The 15,502-nt window shown below is 37.1% G+C and overlaps 2 protein-coding genes and 1 long non-coding RNA gene across 3 annotated transcripts in view; 1 reads left to right on the top strand and 2 right to left on the bottom strand.

Moving 5' to 3' along the window:
- Positions 1–4,371: 4,371 nt before the first annotated feature.
- LOC122061852 (glutamate--glyoxylate aminotransferase 2) lies at positions 4,372–11,929 on the top strand. Its single transcript, XM_042625361.1, has 14 exons — positions 4,372–4,803; positions 5,920–6,116; positions 6,425–6,490; positions 6,688–6,805; positions 6,966–7,047; positions 7,148–7,235; positions 7,421–7,579; positions 8,487–8,660; positions 8,780–8,911; positions 9,976–10,041; positions 10,208–10,272; positions 11,081–11,172; positions 11,281–11,437; positions 11,690–11,929. The coding sequence occupies exons 2-14, from the start codon at positions 6,000–6,002 to the stop codon at positions 11,817–11,819; spliced, it is 1,446 nt and encodes a 481-aa protein (XP_042481295.1). The 5' UTR covers positions 4,372–4,803; positions 5,920–5,999; the 3' UTR covers positions 11,820–11,929.
- An 89-nt stretch (positions 11,930–12,018) lies between these two features.
- On the bottom strand, positions 12,019–14,185 carry LOC122061853. The gene is made up of 2 exons (XR_006134730.1): positions 12,921–14,185; positions 12,019–12,731 (listed from the first exon to the last, which is right to left on the bottom strand). It is a non-coding gene; the product is annotated as an uncharacterized LOC122061853 (long non-coding RNA).
- Positions 14,186–14,453: 268 nt separating this feature from the next.
- Positions 14,454–15,502, bottom strand: part of LOC122060716 — a 2,501-nt gene continuing 1,452 nt past the window's right edge. Inside the window, exon 3 of the mRNA XM_042623826.1 lies at positions 14,454–15,460. Coding sequence (XP_042479760.1) covers positions 14,726–15,460 — 735 coding nt within the window. The 3' untranslated portion in view covers positions 14,454–14,725. The remainder of the gene's footprint in view (positions 15,461–15,502) is intronic.

The following is a 15,502-nucleotide window of genomic DNA, read 5'->3' as shown; positions in this document are numbered from 1 at the left end:
TGATACTAGAGTCCAATTGCAAATTCACATTGCAAGGGGTGAAGGAAAACTTACTGGAGTCCAAGGAAAACTTGTTCCTTCTAATGTTTAAGATCACAAGTAGCATTGTAATTCGACACACTTACTACACATGAAATTTGTGCTATTTCAGGGTGATTATACCGAAGATCAGCCACTGATATGAGATTGATAGGTTAATTTTGATCATGCAGATGTCCTAACGTCTCTCTCCTCTCTAAAATTTCACCTTCACTCCATGGCCCCACCCACTTGGGCCACTCTTTTTGCCCACGCTCTATGCATATTTTAGGGGTCACAAGGGTATCCAAATCTATATATTTTGCACAAGTTAGTTGATACGAACCACATGCGTGATGAGAAACGTGAAGAGATTCTCATGTCTACGTCGGCCATGTCCATACAAACCGCATGCCGATCACAGCGACAAGGGAGACGAGCTGCAGGCTTGGGTGATTACGTGGATGGGAATATGAGGGAATCAATTTTGTTACGATCATAAAGGAAGGCATTCCGTTAGTGCTAAGGACAGATGGGTATAGGGAATTGAGGGGAATATATATGTAAGGGATTGGAGGAAGAAAAAGGATATCAATACATTAACGCTACTCTCTCTCTCTCTCTTTTTCAAGGAGGAAAGGTACCCTTGAAGCTGGCTAACGTTTTGTTCTTATTTGGTTCGTAACTTCAGTTCTCCCATTTTTTCTTCCACTTGAGTCGGAGTCTTGATTGGCTAACTAATCTTCATATCCCACTGAAAAAAAAGAACATATATATATATATATATATATATTATTTTCTCTGTAACAAAAATACTAATTTCCCCCAATTTTCCATCTAATTCTTCCTAATTGTTCATCCTTTGGTTTCCTAAACTTCCTTCTAGATTTTTTTTTTACATGGTAATAATTGACATCTCTTCCATTTATTCTTTATTAGATTTTTTAATCTAATTTTATTGTTATAATATTGGCTTTGTTAAGATTATATTGTGATAAGTTCTCCACTCTTTACACAAGATGTGTACAATAATATGGTGATCTTGATTTATGGGTAACTAGAAATTTGATTAGATTGGTTACATTCTAGATTTAAGATTTAAATTGAAGCATACACCTTCCTATGTATTGATATATATTTTTTAATATTTTAAATATTCATTTCTTTGAAAAAGTTTCCCGTTTCACTGTATTTTTAGAACCTTTTTTTTCAATTGTCCAATTCTACTTTTTCTGGAATTTGACCTGCGATTAGAGTACATTTCATTCTATTTGTTCACAAAATTCCTCTTCTATCCGAACAGTCATGTGATTGATATTTGTACCAATTAAGAAAAACCTTGACCTAATATAGACTAGAAAAACTTCCACATATCTTCTTCTGAATCGAGCCTCACCGTGAGGTCAATTTTTTAAGACTTTTTATCCTATTATTTTCGATGACTACATTGACATTGCCTAAAAATTACCAAATTTAATGTTTGCAGAAAATTTTAACACTGGTAAAGAGAGATGGGGATGAACCACTATGATTAAATAAAATTTGACAACTTCTTGGATTTTTTTTTTAATTGTGTTTGAATTATTCTACTTATTATTTTTATTGGTTAATTATATATATATATATATATATATTTGCATGTTGTCTTCAAGTAGTCTAACATTGAAATAAGCAAATATGAACTTCTCTAAATTGAAATAATCAATATTTAATCCAGGCCTTTCTTTTAATATAAACTTCTCCAATTTGAATTCTAAAATTATTAAAAAACAAAAGTCTTTCTCTAACATAAATAATTCAATACAAACTTTTCTACTTAGCATGGGTCAACCACAAGTTTTTTTCCTTTCTTAAAATTATTATACTATATGTAAGATCAAATTTTATCATTTTTTCTTTGGTCATCTTCAATGAAACATTAAGGAAAAAAAAAAAAAGAGAGAAGAAGAAGATATACACTCTTATGCTATTTTAAGTCAATAATTTTTTCTTTTCTTATTACTTTGAGGGATTTGAGAGAGAAGAGAGAGAGAGCATCTAATTCATCGGAAGACATTTGGTGAAAACTTAGTGGCAATGATAAGCAAGCCCACCTAAAGATTAAAAGCAAAACATGTAATTAGGCTAAAATTAAAATTTTGTATTTCCTCCAACTTAAATAATTTATAATGCCGACTTGATCTTTGTATCATAGAAAGAGAAATGCATTTCCATGCAATAATTGAAACCACTAGATCAGCTCTCCATCCATTAGAAAATATACATGCACTCAATTAAGCTTTGTCTTTTGGGCTTGCGTAAAAAAACCTTAAGCAAATAAAATTAATTTATATTATTTTAGGGAAAAAAAAGTGTGCATGCGGCTGAATGTACATGTCATCTCACATGCTCTCTCTCCTATTTCCTCATGATGTGACCCTTTTGTATGACATATCTGAAATTTCTCTCTTCTCATTTAGTGACGTGTCATTTCTATATATGAATAGATACCGACTGAAACTCTTCTTTCCATCTAAGCATATATGATGCCAACATAATGAGGTAGTTTGAAAATCCCTCTCACAATTTGTTTGGGATCTTTATAGATATCACCATGCCAGAACATGTGTTAGTCCATGTGATAGATTACCTCATTTACATCTCAATGGTCAAATTTAAGTCCAAAATAAGCTTGGAAAATTGTTCAAACTTTGATTTAAAAGTTATAGTAAAATTACCAAAAATACCATCAAATGGAGATAAATATAAAATAATGATGCGCTATACTTTTTTTTTAGTTCAAGTTCTATGGCCTATTGGCCATTACCTAATAGACCCACATAAGGGCCAAGTACAGACCCGCATGCGTTATACTCCATGAGGCATTTATTAGTGGGAAAGAAAAACATTTTTTAATTTATTTTTATTTTAGATCTTGTTGTCATTGCCATTCTCATCCACTCGTGGTCATAGATCCTTCAGGCCTTTGGCCTCTTAATGGCTTTTCAGAATCAACCCACTATAATACAAGACATCAAACTCCCGACACCTAATTGCCTATGGGCCATCGCAAGGAAGTCTTTATTTGGTAAATCATGCTGCATCCATAACCCCCAAATTATAGAGGTTCATGGACCTTAATAACTAACAGAGATTCATGCAATAACTGACTGGAACAAAGTTTCCTAGAAGAGCTGTCTAGATAAAGCTTAAATAGTCCTATATGTTTGGGTCACAAGGGGGTTCGATTCACTAAATGTAAACCAAACTTTTAACGGCCTGGTTTTGGTTTGAGTTAAACCGATTGAAATTGAAAATAAATTGAACCAAACCCAAAAAACCGATTTTTGAAAAGCGTAAACTGATAGTGGACCTGCTAGTAGAAAACAGGAACAGAACCGGACCAAATGAAACAAAACTTCACCTTTAAGATTTAGCTTCGGTTTGACCTATTACATGTTTAAAATCGATTCAGCCTAACGATTATCAGATCGAACTGACCGATTTGCGACCCCTACATTACATGCAGCAAATTAGGGCCCCTTTAATTTTGTTTATAGAAAGTTGTTTTTCCATTTTTTTGTGCTTAGAAACGGAAAAACACTTTAGAAACAGTTTGGTTTTTCTATTTCGTTTAACTTGTTTTTCGAAATAAAAATAAAAAGTTATGCCAATTTATGTGTCAAGAAATAGGATGCCGACTTTATTTTTCTGTTTTTAGAAACAAGTGGGAGAGACAAAATTTGTGAAAACCTCGATACTTCACTTGATCTACCTCAACCCCAATCCATTGATGAAACTTCTCGTTATCCAGAAGTGACGACTCTAACCTGGTTATATTAAGCTCATAGTTCCGAACTACCTTCATCCTTTTAAAACTCATCTCCCAAAGCATAATTGTAACTACAACGTCGTATTTTCACTTGCGAGTTGCATAATTGCAACGCTGTGCCTTCGCTCGTATCTTGAACCCAACTATACTATTGAAAATGTTTCGGAAAACAAAACAATTAACATCTTTTTGCAATCTAAAAATCATTTATTACCACGGAAATGAAAAAAAAATTGTTTCACACACAAACAGATTAAAAACAAAATCAAACGGGCCGTTACAAGTCTTTCAACCCTTTTCAAGATACACCAATTTGGCCTAACTCAATGACCCGGAAAATTTCTCGAATCAGTAAATGCTTTGAAATGAATGACCTAATATTGACTATAATTAGATGAGAGAATTTGAGGTGAATCACATACTGCTACCAGCTTCATGCCATGGAATCAACTAATTCTTGATAGTGACTGCTGACTAGCAAGTGAAGGAGAATCTCTCACGAGTCTGTTGAGAGAGAGAGAGAGAGGTTCTAAATTCTCATTATCTACCAGAGTCAAAGCTACACCACAGTTCCTCTTTCCAAACTTTATCTCCTTGGCCTTCTTATTGCCCCCATATTTTCAGTGGTTCTGGTGCATGCCATCGCATCAGCAGCTGCTTAGGCTGTTTTCTTACCTTCATTTTATCTATATTTGAATGGTAGTCAACAAAAACCCGTTATTAAAAGAGGAAACTATAATAAATGGTTTCTACATAGGGAGAGAACAGGGGAAGGGATCATTCTTCAGTCTTCATTGAGTCGTACATATAGTGTTACACTGTACAACGATTACGATCACCTTCTTTTCTTGGAGGCAGCACTGGTTTTACGAGATACCCACAGGTGCTTCTCTGCACCAAAGCAAGTCAATCGAACTTGACGAGGTCACGAGGCAAACCAACGCAAACCCACCAAAAAAGAACCAAGTTTCAAGGTAGTCTTTACAGTAGAATCATTTATTTTTTGAATTTTGGTGGAGAATATAGCGATTTGTATCGGTGATTAACGTGGGTATCCTCTATTTATGTAAATTTCGCTTAATGGATTGAGATCACGATTGGGTTTTGTTTGAGAAATGATGGGTTTTTGATAACATTGCGTAATTGTTTGTTCTCATAGTGGCTGCTTGTTCTTATTTATCACCCCTCTTTTTGGGGATTTTCTGATTCTTTCAATTGCTTCACCATAAACTCTTATGTTTTATAATGTATCTTGTGTGGGAAGTGACGGCTTCGTGAATGGAGTGTGTATTTTTATTGCTGGTAGTTTATTGGTTATCAAGATAATTGCTTACGCAGGCTTTTATCGGTTGGAGTGATTTCTGTTGTGTTATTGACGTGCGATCGTCTTATTTTGGTAATCTATGACAAAGAACAATCCGTTTGAACTTTTATTGGGTTTCGTCTGTCGCTTGATGATGTTTGATTTGTATTGTGCGATTTGAAATATCAACCAAATTTTCTAATTATACTGAATCCTTGTTTTGTCTTTGCTGTTTTTCTCAGGTTTGGATTCCTGAATTTTTGTTTTCTCTAAAAACGGTTTTTGGTTTTATTGTTGTTCGTGGACAAATGCTACTCTTTTTTTTTTTAAATTGATTTGTCCTCCATGGAGAAGAGAAGCTTGATTGGAAAGTGATTTTTTATGTTCTTAAGCTTTTATCTTTCTGAGGGATGTTTGAAAATGTGAGCATTTTCTGTTGTCCTCTCCTCTATTTAACACTAAATGATTTAGATCTTATCAATTTCATCTTCAGGGAGTTTATAATTCATAATATAGAGACCCTTACCAAGGAAACAAATATGTTTATTGGGATGTTGTTGGCAAATGAGTTATTTCTTAGGACAACACTGATCTAGCCGTTACCATTATTCTATTTTGGTTTAGACAGAGATAATATGTTCCTTTGGCTGTTATTACTCAGTAAAGGTTCTTGGCTTATTCTATTTTGGTTTAGACAGAGATAATATGTTCCTTTTGCTGTTATTACTCAGTAAAGGTTCTTGGCTTAAGTTCTTAAACTTATTTGATTCCCTTGGCACTTTTTCAGGTTATGAATTAAGTCTGTCGGTTACTTTTGAACCACTCTCTGTTTATATTCTTGGCATCAATTAGACGAACTATTTCATCATGTCACCAAAAGCATTAGACTATGAGTCGCTCAATGAGAATGTGAAGAAGGTCCAATATGCTGTTAGAGGTGAACTGTATCTTCGAGCTTCTGAGCTTCAGAAGGAAGGAAAGAAGGTGCATATTTAATACTTACATATTTGGCTTAGTATTCTTCACTTTTGCGTGCTGGAATCATTTGACTTCTGATTTGTGGTAGAATGGGGTGGGATACTTCTTGTCTCCAATGTAGCTTACATGTCATTGTGTTCCTCTCAGAAATCTGAGAATGATTTTGTGTATCATAGTGATTGGTATACTGTAAAACTATGAAACTCTGGGGGCTTGAAAGAAAAAAATAAAAAAAAGCATATTGAGATTATTTAGTTCAGAATAATTAAACTTTTCATATTCCCTGGCTTACATATATGCATACTTATCTGCAGATTATTTTTACGAATGTTGGCAATCCTCATGCTTTGGGACAGAAGCCACTGACTTTTCCTCGCCAGGTCCATCATCATTGCTATGTTCTCTTTAATCTTTTCATCTTGTATGGGAATTTCCTGGTTCTAATCCAACTTTGTAAACAAATAAGTATTTTGTTTTCATTTTGGGAAACTACTGGTGAAGTAGTAGTATGTTGAGTGTTCCGACTACTTATCATTTTTCTTAACTTTGTCACCTTTGGGATGATTTTTCATTGCAGGTGGTGGCCCTATGCCAAGCTCCATTTCTATTGGACGATCCTAATGTGGGGCTTATCTTCCCAGCAGATGCCATTGCGAGGGCTAAACATTATCTTTCATTGACAACGGGTGGTCTAGGTATGCTCTTTTTCACTTCCTTGTTGTGTCCTTTGTGGCAAAAGTAGTTTACTCTTTATCAAGACATGTATTATCTTCTTTCTAGATCAGGCAGAGTCTCCTTTCTCCATTTCTAAAATATAGAACTCAATAATCTGTCTTCTTTTCTTGAACAAATTAGGTGCCTATAGCGATTCCCGAGGAGTTCCAGGAGTAAGAAAGGAAGTGGCAGAATTTATTGAAAGGCGTGATGGTTATCCAAGGTAATGATGTTCGACATCAGAACTAATTCCAAGCCTGAGAATCTCCTGAATTCCTTAAATAGAAGATGAATGAGGTTTTTTGTATCATCACCAATTGCAGTGACCCAGAACTCATATTTCTTACGGATGGCGCCAGCAAAGGAGTAATGCAGATCTTGAATACTATTATTCGTGGAGAAGGGGATGGGGTATTAAATATTCCTTACTTGGTGGACATGTTTTCTGTCTTTGATAGTCTAAATATTTTTCTCAGCTCTTGATTAGGCTTCTTATTCTTTCACTTCTCTCATTCTCAGTCTCTGTTAACATGTTTGGGATTCATATCTTTTTTCATGCCTTCTTTTAATAAGGGTGAATATTTTTGCATTGGCAGGTTTTAGTCCCAGTACCGCAGTATCCACTTTACTCTGCTGCAATATCATTATTTGGCGGTTCTCTTGTCCCATATTACCTGGAAGAGACTGCAAATTGGGGTCTTGATATCAATAATGTTCGCCAGTCTGTTGCGCAGGCTCGCTACAGAGGAATAACTGTAAGAAAACCTTCTTATGTCCTCAGCACAAAATAAATTAGAAACCAAAATTTTCCTCCAAAGCTTGTTGAATGTGCTTTACTTAATCAAGACTGAGGTCTTGCACCAGGCTCAGTCAGTACACCGGATTCCCTAGGAAACATGTAGGAAGGCCTTTTGGTATTTGGTCTACTACTTGAAACTACAATATAGGGTGATCTTTACACGAATGCTTGGTCAAGAACCCAACTTATCTAGAAGACTACATCAAAATTGGATGTAGGTTCTCAATATAGGAAGGAAAGTAGCGAAATGCCTCTTTGCCATTCAGCAATATAACAAAACTTCTCTTCACCACCCGCCTGAGGGTGGGGGTGGGGGGCTTCAACTCTCTTTTCTCTTTTGACCGTCCGAAAAAATCACCTGACAGATGCAATTTCCGGTTGGATATTTTCTAGGAGAGCGTGATTAAATGGTGATCCCATGATCTGGGCTGAAAGTGGACCAGGTCCACCAGTCTGAAGTTCTTGGATTTTTTTTAGGTCTACTGCTGTCCCCTGGTCCACAGTGTGTTTCTGGATGCTGAATAATATAGGATAGTTCAGTGAAGGATAAATTGGGAAGAGGTGATTCCAATTTAACACACTGACAAAATTCACTTTCCTAATGAAACTTGGTAGGAAGTAAGAATTTACACTTGACATCCAGAGCCTGAACACAGTTGTCTTAGCTTCTTCTTGTATTTGTTGTATGACGGAATTTCCCTTGCAGAACTGACCTATTTCCTCTGTATAGTTTCACTAGTTTATTCCTCTTTGAATATAATGTTATATTAGCCTATAGCTATTTGTATGTTGATACTGATTATGCCATGTTGCAGTGCTAAGTAACTTTGAATTTGTTTCTTATGGCACTGGAATATGAGCAGGTCCGAGCCATGGTGATTATAAACCCTGGAAACCCTACAGGCCAGTGTCTTAGTGATGCTAATGTAAAGGAAATAGTACGTTTCTGTATCCAAGAAAACTTGGCCCTGCTTGCAGATGAAGTTTATCAGCAGAACATATACCAGGATGAGCGCTCTTTTGTGAGTGCAAGAAAGGTAAATACTTACAAATTGTTTGTCCAAATATCGCTTTAGTCTTCAGCTGAATGTTATCGCTTTAGTCTTCGGCTGAAGTTTATCTTCTGTCAAACTGACTATCCCTCACATACATGAAGGTTTTGCTGGATATGGGCCCACCCCTTAGCAGGGAACTCCAACTTGTATCTTTCCACAGCGTCTCCAAAGGGTACTGGGGTGAATGTGGACAACGAGGAGGATACTTTGAGATGACAAACATTCCTCCACAGGTTTGATTTATCCTATTAGTTTAAGGTTCCATTTTACCTCATAAATTCCAGGCTTAGCATTTTGTGGGCGATATCTATTTCGAAAGAATATTTTGTCTCCCCCACCTTCTCATTTTTCTCCTACTCAGCTGTTAAAAAAAAATTTACATTAAACTTATAGTAGAGATGCATCAGGTCAATTTTATTAGACCAAGGGAACAAAGAAGCAGAAATTATTGCTTGGGAATGCTATAGGCTCAGATTAAATGTTGTAAAAGTTATGACATATCATGTCATCTGTATTTAAATGTGACCATTAAGGCCCCCAGACCATCCAAACATTTTGTAAGAAGTTAAATTTGGTTTATGACATGCAATTTGGATTCGGTGTCATCTTTGTCTCCATTAATATAGTGGAGATTATCATATCAGATAACATGTGTATCAGTATGAATGGTTGAAAAACATCTTAGAAGCACACCATTGCAGACTTATATTCAACCCAACCAACCTAACCTTATTCCAACTACTTGGGGTCAGATAAATAATCCTATTGTACTGTTCTACTCCACATGGTGCTCTTCTATGAGCGTAAGCACTCAAGTCTTTTCTTCATGCTTCAATCCAGTTCAATATTGCCCCTTGCCTTCTCCTGAATAACTTGCACCATGCTACTTCTTCTCTCTCCCCCCCCCCCCCTTTTAACTAGTCTTCAGCATATCATCCAATCTATCTCTTTGTTTTGGATGTTGGAAATATCCAGGATAGTGCCAAGAAATTTTTTCAACTTTTAGAATAGGAGATTTCCTGGGTGAGAACAAATGTTTGTGGTGCATCACCTGCATATGCGTTATTGGTGTACAAATGTTGGTGGTGCATCACCTGCATATGCATTATTGGTGTTGGTAAAGTTTACACCATTCTCACCAGTCTACCTGGTGTATCCTTTATCTCATCTCAACATAAAGATATTTAATTGAAAGCATGGTTGTGAAGTTATTTTCTTACTTTTAGAGAGTCAACCATTTAATTCACACGGAATTAACTTATGTCCATTCTCCTTGCATTTCAATATGTTGTTGCAGACTGTCGATGAGATATATAAGGTTGCTTCCATATCACTCAGTCCAAATGTCCCTGCACAGATCTTTGTAAGTCAGATTGCAGTTAGACTTTTATATCCTCTAAATTATTTGTCTAACTAGTAAAAGTTCTTATAATTCAGTATGGTATCTTTTCTTACCTCACCCCATTCTGGGTTTTATGTTTATTCTTCCAAACTTTCATTTTGTAAGACCTAAAATGAACTTTTTTCAGTTGGGATTGATGGTCAACCCCCCCAAGCCGGGAGACATCTCATATGAGCAGTTTGTTAGAGAGAGGTAAGAATGGCTGAGAATCAAGTCCATTTAAATCAACACCTTTTCTGCTTTCTGTACGATAGATAAAACTCAAATTTTTGGATTTATCCATTATTAATGTCAGTGACAGTTGAATTAGATACCATCAACCTATGTTTGCCAAGATTTGCAGAATGCTTTTTTTTTTTTTTTTTTCTCATTTAATTTGACTAATGGCAGTTGCCTTTTTCCTTCCCTGAGGGTGGACCTACTTTAAAGACATTTGCTGTATCAAAGAAGCAGACATGCTGATCAATCTGGAATAACCAATATGGGCCATCCAGGATTTACTGTGGCCAAAAGTTACTCTGTCCCTCAAAGATAGTCATGTTTAAGGTTTTCACTGTCCCAAAATGTTTGTCCATTTTAAAACCAAGATATGAAATCTTGTTGGATTCTCCATAATGCCCCTATCTAATTATCCACACAATTACGGTATTCACTCGTCATAATTGTTTTCTCGTATTATATAAGCCCAACTGATATTAGTGGCTGATTAATGCATTAACAACCACCTCCTTAAACTGTGAGTTTTTCATACAAGACGGTCTTTTTGGGACAGAGTGAGTACTATAATTTGATATTTAGGATGCTGTTTCATCTAATATTGCTTTCCCCATTGCGATTGATTTGATGGCTTGCTTAAATGGTTGATTTAGTCTTCCATTAATATTCTGGGTGGGACCCAAGAATGGAGCAGCCTATATACAGTTTGCTGTTTTTATATCATTCATATATTAGTATTTACAATAATGCATAAAAATAAACTTGTGAACCATGAAATATGCAGCAAAGCAATCCTTGAATCATTGAGGAGAAGAGCACACATAATGACAGATGGATTCAACAGTTGTAGAAATGTGGTTTGCAACTTCACAGAAGGTAAATGACAAAAAATGACAATCTTGTTTCTATTCACGTTCTGTTTTCATTTAAACATTTTCTGAAAATGGTTTCTCGATTGATTACTAATGAGAAAATGGGTTTTAGGAGCAATGTATTCATTCCCCCAAATACGCCTACCACCAAAAGCAATTGAAACTGCCAAAAAGGCTGGTAAAGTCCCTGATGTTTTCTATTGTCTCAAGCTCTTGGAAGCGACAGGCATTTCCACAGTACCTGGTTCAGGGTTTGGCCAGAAGGAAGGGTGAGTACCAACTTCATTTTATTTTGCTTGGGAAAAAATAAAAATAAATAACAACTCGAGGTTGGGATCCATGCTGGCTTGTTTGTCTGTAATCAGTTGAGTTTTCTGTTGGTAATATTAGAAATATATGAGACCCCCAACCACATCATTATCAACCTTGATAATATTTTTAGGACAATAACATTATTGGGTCTCATTAGAAAATTAATTCTTTATTTCTAATGGGTAACTTCAATTTTTCCTACTTTTTAGGGTCTTCCACTTGAGGACAACCATCTTACCAGCTGAAGAAGAGATGCCTGCTATCATGGCTAGTTTCAAGAAGTTCAATGATGAGTTTATGGAGCAATATGAAGATTACAAAGGTTATTCAAGGATGTAAGGGGCCTACAAATTCCCCGATTTGTGTTATTATCTGCTACAGTGGAAATCACCAATGTACTAACCTTTTATTCTCCCAAACAATATGTTGTGTTATTTCCCCCCCTTTCAGTGGGATAAGTCTTAGAAAAGGGGATAAAAGGCCTGTAAAGATGGGTGGCCTGTGCCATTGAGCTGCTATCAGAGTCCTGATTGAGATCAGATGAAATGAGATATCACTTTAAGTTGATTATAAATAAGACAAATTGAGCAATAGCTGGAAGACAATCTACCACGTATGCTTCCTGTAGGTGTAAGAGGCTTGAAAAATCTGAAGGTGATTCTGCTATTTATTGAACATCCTCTACTTATCCTGTCTTTCCCACTGAAATACTCTCAACTGTGATATAGTCAATAAATAACTTTCCGTAAGTCAACACTTGAAGTTTGTCTGCGAGAAGAAGCTTAGGTGCTTGGCATTCTGGTATTTTTGACAGTAGCTGGGCCAATGGAGCCAACCCTACAAGCCAAGAGTTTCCTGGAAGGGTCTCTTTGTTAAGCACCCAAATGCAGCTTTTCCTGCTCCTGAAAACCTACATGTCAAAGTGGTGTCATGAGGAACTCCATGCAATCCAAACATCCCATACCCTTTTATTTGTTATAGCAGGATTAGGTAGAATGTCTTGAGTTCCATACATTCATGGGAAAGGACTTCTCTTGGTGTCAGACAAAGTTGCTTCTTGTAGCCCTTTGTCAAGCATTGATATGCTCTTGCAGACCAATCTGTGATCTCCCTACTCTTTATGAAGACCTGAATAAGTTGAATCCACCAAGGACCAGACATGCTTGGAACAATCTATTCCACTGCAATTCCCATGCCATGTTGAGAGGTCATTGCTACTTTTTGCTCTGTTGACCCTGTTCTTCTATGTTCCTGATTTGAATCATAAACACACTGGTTGGCATAGATAACTAGAAGGAATCAAATTTCTAAATTTTCATGGGCAAGATAACGAGACATGAGATCTTTTAAGGGGAAAACTAGTCACTAGACGCCTTCTTGCCTTCCTTTCCCAAAGCTTTGGGATCGGTTCTGATTTCTGAAAGCTTATAGATGGAATACCTTGTCCACATAAAACCTCTGGGATCTCGGCAGCATTGGAATTTCCTCTTTCCGATATCTGAGGTTCAGAATGGACATTTGGATTGAAAGACCTGATTGATTGCTTTCAGAGAGACAGAGACTCTACAATGACCAATTTTCCATCTCTCCAAAGGGTCCTTGGCTTCCACATAACTCCCACCAACGTGCACCATATTCCTTCCCCTTTTCCTCAGACTTCTCTTCAGTTTCTCCCATGTTCTGGGTTCCACAAGCTTGGGCACCAGACAAACCTACTGAATAAATCGACCAAGATGCCAGATAACCCATCTCTGTAACTGGCTTTTAGTGCATCATCTCTCATATAAGAACCAACCTGGGTTTTGTTTCTCAAGCTTGGAGAGGCCGAAATACTCTCTCTGGCCACTGAAATCACAGAAAGGTCAAGCTCCCAGCCGTGAATCTCCTCTTACTGGAACATATCAAACGGGTGGCGCCATAGCAGAGAATCCCTAAAGGCCCTGGAGGCAGAATTCGTGGTAATGTGGTGAAGACGTCGAAGTAAGTAACGGTGAGAAGCTTGAAGAGGAAGACATGCTATGTATATTGCCAGTGCCGTGAAGTAAGAGGAGCCTCGACCCTGCAAATGGATGGTCTTCAACTGTACGTCGCCGTTGAGTAAGCTTCGAGCCTTCAAGGGGTTAACCGATAGGAATAAACTGGTTCTGAAACATGAACTTTCATGCGACGTCCTATTTCACGGGACACAAGATTTAACCTCTCGAGAAGATGGCAAAAAGACCATATCCAAACTATTCCGACGAAAAGGACTGAAACCCATATCATTTCCTTATGAAACAATTCAAAACGGTGTATCCGAAATCTCACACTACTGATGTTGGATTTTCTGCTGGAAGAGTACAGAATTCCTCCGATGCCTATCCAATTTTTGCCAATTTGGAAAGCTCGAGAAAATTTCTCAGAGTATTAGGACTTCCGGTCAGACTTTTTGGGAGCATCGGGCACTAGGAGTATTGGAGATCCAACAATAAAGCCTCTTCTGTCTAACCATCTGACCTTCGAAGCAACTGGAACACAGAAGAACACAGAAGAACACAGACATGGAGAAAGGAAAGAAGATAGGAGAATGATCTAGGAGGAGGAACAAGGAGAATAAGAAAACGAGTTTCTCCTTATCATATTTGTGTCATTTTATTTTCAACTTTGGGGTAGATGCAGTAGGAGTGTAGGACACCATAAGTCCAAACCCAAAATGTTCTTTTAGAATGCTGTCTACCTAAGTGAGTCAATATGGGCAGAACTCCCTTATCTTATTATGGTACTCTCTTCTGTTTGGAAACATGTCTCTCTCTCTCTCTCTCTGAAACTGGGAGTTTTTAATAAATTACTGTTTTGGTGTTTTTGATCAAATGTTTCTCACTCTTGGAGCCTGAAAGACATTTTCCTTGTCTGGTAAATCCTATCTAAAGATGGACTGGTCATTCAAGAGGAAGAAATGAACTAGGCATTTGATCTTAATGCAAGTACTTCGACTGACTGTACAAACCCAAAGAATATATTACTGTATTTCTATTATTCACAATGAAGTAGGAACTCTTTCATGTTTACATGACTTTGTACAAAATGGAAAAATCTATGTTACTCAAATTACACAACTCCATGCAATAAAAAACACACAACTTCACGCCACACTCAAACTTCTGTACTCATCATATATTTACAATGCAATGCAATATTCAAGCCACACCACACACATTTTCCAATCTGAGCATGTCCCAACTGTTCTTAAACAGCCACCAAGCTACTCATTTTCTTATTTTGGTGTAGGTGGCTTCGGGAGGGGGGTGCGTACAAGCAATTACCTTCTTTACCTTTGCAAATGAATGCATGACCTTGGACCCTACACCCGACAGTATATTGTGAGATTTCTTGTGCATTGGCTTAACATCTTCCATTATAATTTCTCCGCTGTATTCTACCCCTTTCTCTTTTGATTCAGTTCCCATTGCTTCTCCGGGTCCATGATCTTCTACTTCATCTCCCTCTTTGGATTCCACAATTGAATGTTGTGGCACTGATGGATTATCTATATCTCTAGTCTGTATCTTTGTCTGTGTACTCTCTTCAGTTGTTGCATCAGCTGCCTTTTCAAGCTTCTCAATGTTTTGGGAGATTTCAGTGACTTCTGGGAGCATCACACTATCCACTTTTTGGGGTAACTCTCTGTCTGAAGGCTGGGCATCAGATATAGAAATCTTCTCAAAGGTGTCAGCATCCTCGAAGTTGGTGCTTTTTGAATTCTCAATTTCATGCATCAAACTGGTCTTTACATGGCTCTGCTCTTCAAAGACCAAGTTACCTGTAGTATCAGGCACTTCAGGGCTGTCTCTGATGCTACTTTCTTCAATGGTCTGTTCAGTGGATGGGAAAATCACCCTTTCTTGCCATTTTGGAGCTGGAGTTTCTCCCCTATTTGCAATATTGGCGTCAGCATCATTCATCTCCTTGGCATCCTTCTTTAAAATTTCTTGCACTGGAGCCTGCAAAATCTAACGAAGTGTCATTTTTTTTTTTTTTTTTTT

Source organism: Macadamia integrifolia, chromosome 14 (assembly GCF_013358625.1).
Source record: "Macadamia integrifolia cultivar HAES 741 chromosome 14, SCU_Mint_v3, whole genome shotgun sequence".
In the NCBI taxonomy this organism is placed as follows: Eukaryota; Viridiplantae; Streptophyta; class Magnoliopsida; order Proteales; family Proteaceae; genus Macadamia; species Macadamia integrifolia.
This window is presented reverse-complemented; position numbering and strand designations above follow the sequence as displayed.